The sequence below is a fragment of the Halyomorpha halys genome, unplaced genomic scaffold (genome assembly GCF_000696795.3).
Source record: "Halyomorpha halys isolate HHAL.00 unplaced genomic scaffold, Hhal_1.1 Scaffold136.1, whole genome shotgun sequence".
Classification (NCBI taxonomy): Eukaryota; Metazoa; Arthropoda; class Insecta; order Hemiptera; family Pentatomidae; genus Halyomorpha; species Halyomorpha halys.
This window is the reverse complement of record NW_027111614.1, coordinates 374462-375418: the sequence shown is the minus strand read 5'-3', so window position 1 is coordinate 375418 and position 957 is coordinate 374462. Positions and strand designations below refer to the sequence as shown.

Below are 957 nucleotides of genomic sequence, written 5' to 3'. Positions count from 1 at the left end.
CCTTTTTGACAGCTTCCCTAATCATCTTCCTAATTTCTTATATTATTTTTTTTTTTATTATAATTTGATTTTTTTTTTTTTATATTCTGGCTGAAACGTCAGCATAAATCAAATAAATATATTTTTTTGTATTCATTACTCTGCCACTGCCCGCATCTCTGATGATCTTTTTATCTTACTAATTAATTATTGATAATTCCACAATTTTGTCAAGCATGTATTTGGTTTGAGCACTAGTTATCTTCAAAACTCTTATTCGTAAAACAATAGCTTTTCTATAGCCTCTGTATCCTTTGTGGTTGCTGTAGCTGTTATTTGTTTACTTTTATTATGAATGCACTTGTCAACAAGAGAAGACATTTTTAAAATTTAAGTAATTTCTATTATTTTGGACATTATGTATTATTCAAAAATATATAGCCTAAATATTATTGTTTTTATAGAGAATATGAACTAGGAATCATAACTTATGATGGACCTGATCCTTTACTTCCCCGACTTGAGTACATAACTTGGTTGGAGCAAACTTACATCAAGCATGGCCGAGAATGTAATTTAATACCACTTTTAGAAGACACAATTACAGTTTTTAAGGATAATCCTAAATACAAACAAGATCCTAGGTTCATCGATCTTGTCGTTAAATATGTGAGTAAAATGATATTATTTTTAGTAATGTACTTATTAAATTTCATTTCATCATTTATTATTAAAGTTTTTTATTCTGAAATTTGTTATTAATGATAATTTAAAAACTTAAGAAAATTAAATTTTATTTAATTATAATATTTTTATGTATTTTGTGACTAGTAAACTCCAAGGTTCAATCTCCCGGCGTTTGAAACTAACTAATTATTCTAATAGAGTGAGAATGTTTACTTTTACTATTATTGTTTGTTTCTATTAGTATTTCAATGTATTAAAATCTTTAGCTAATTAAACAGATTAGTCGCAGTC

The 957-nt window shown here is 26.0% G+C and overlaps 1 protein-coding gene across 1 annotated transcript in view; it reads left to right on the top strand.

Moving 5' to 3' along the window:
* The window catches only part of LOC106678369 (uncharacterized), a gene marked incomplete in the record, with an annotated part of 24495 nt that overhangs the window by 2207 nt on the left and 21331 nt on the right, over positions 1–957 (top strand). The window contains 1 exon segment of the mRNA XM_067049703.1: positions 444–648. Coding sequence (XP_066905804.1) covers positions 444–648 — 205 coding nt within the window.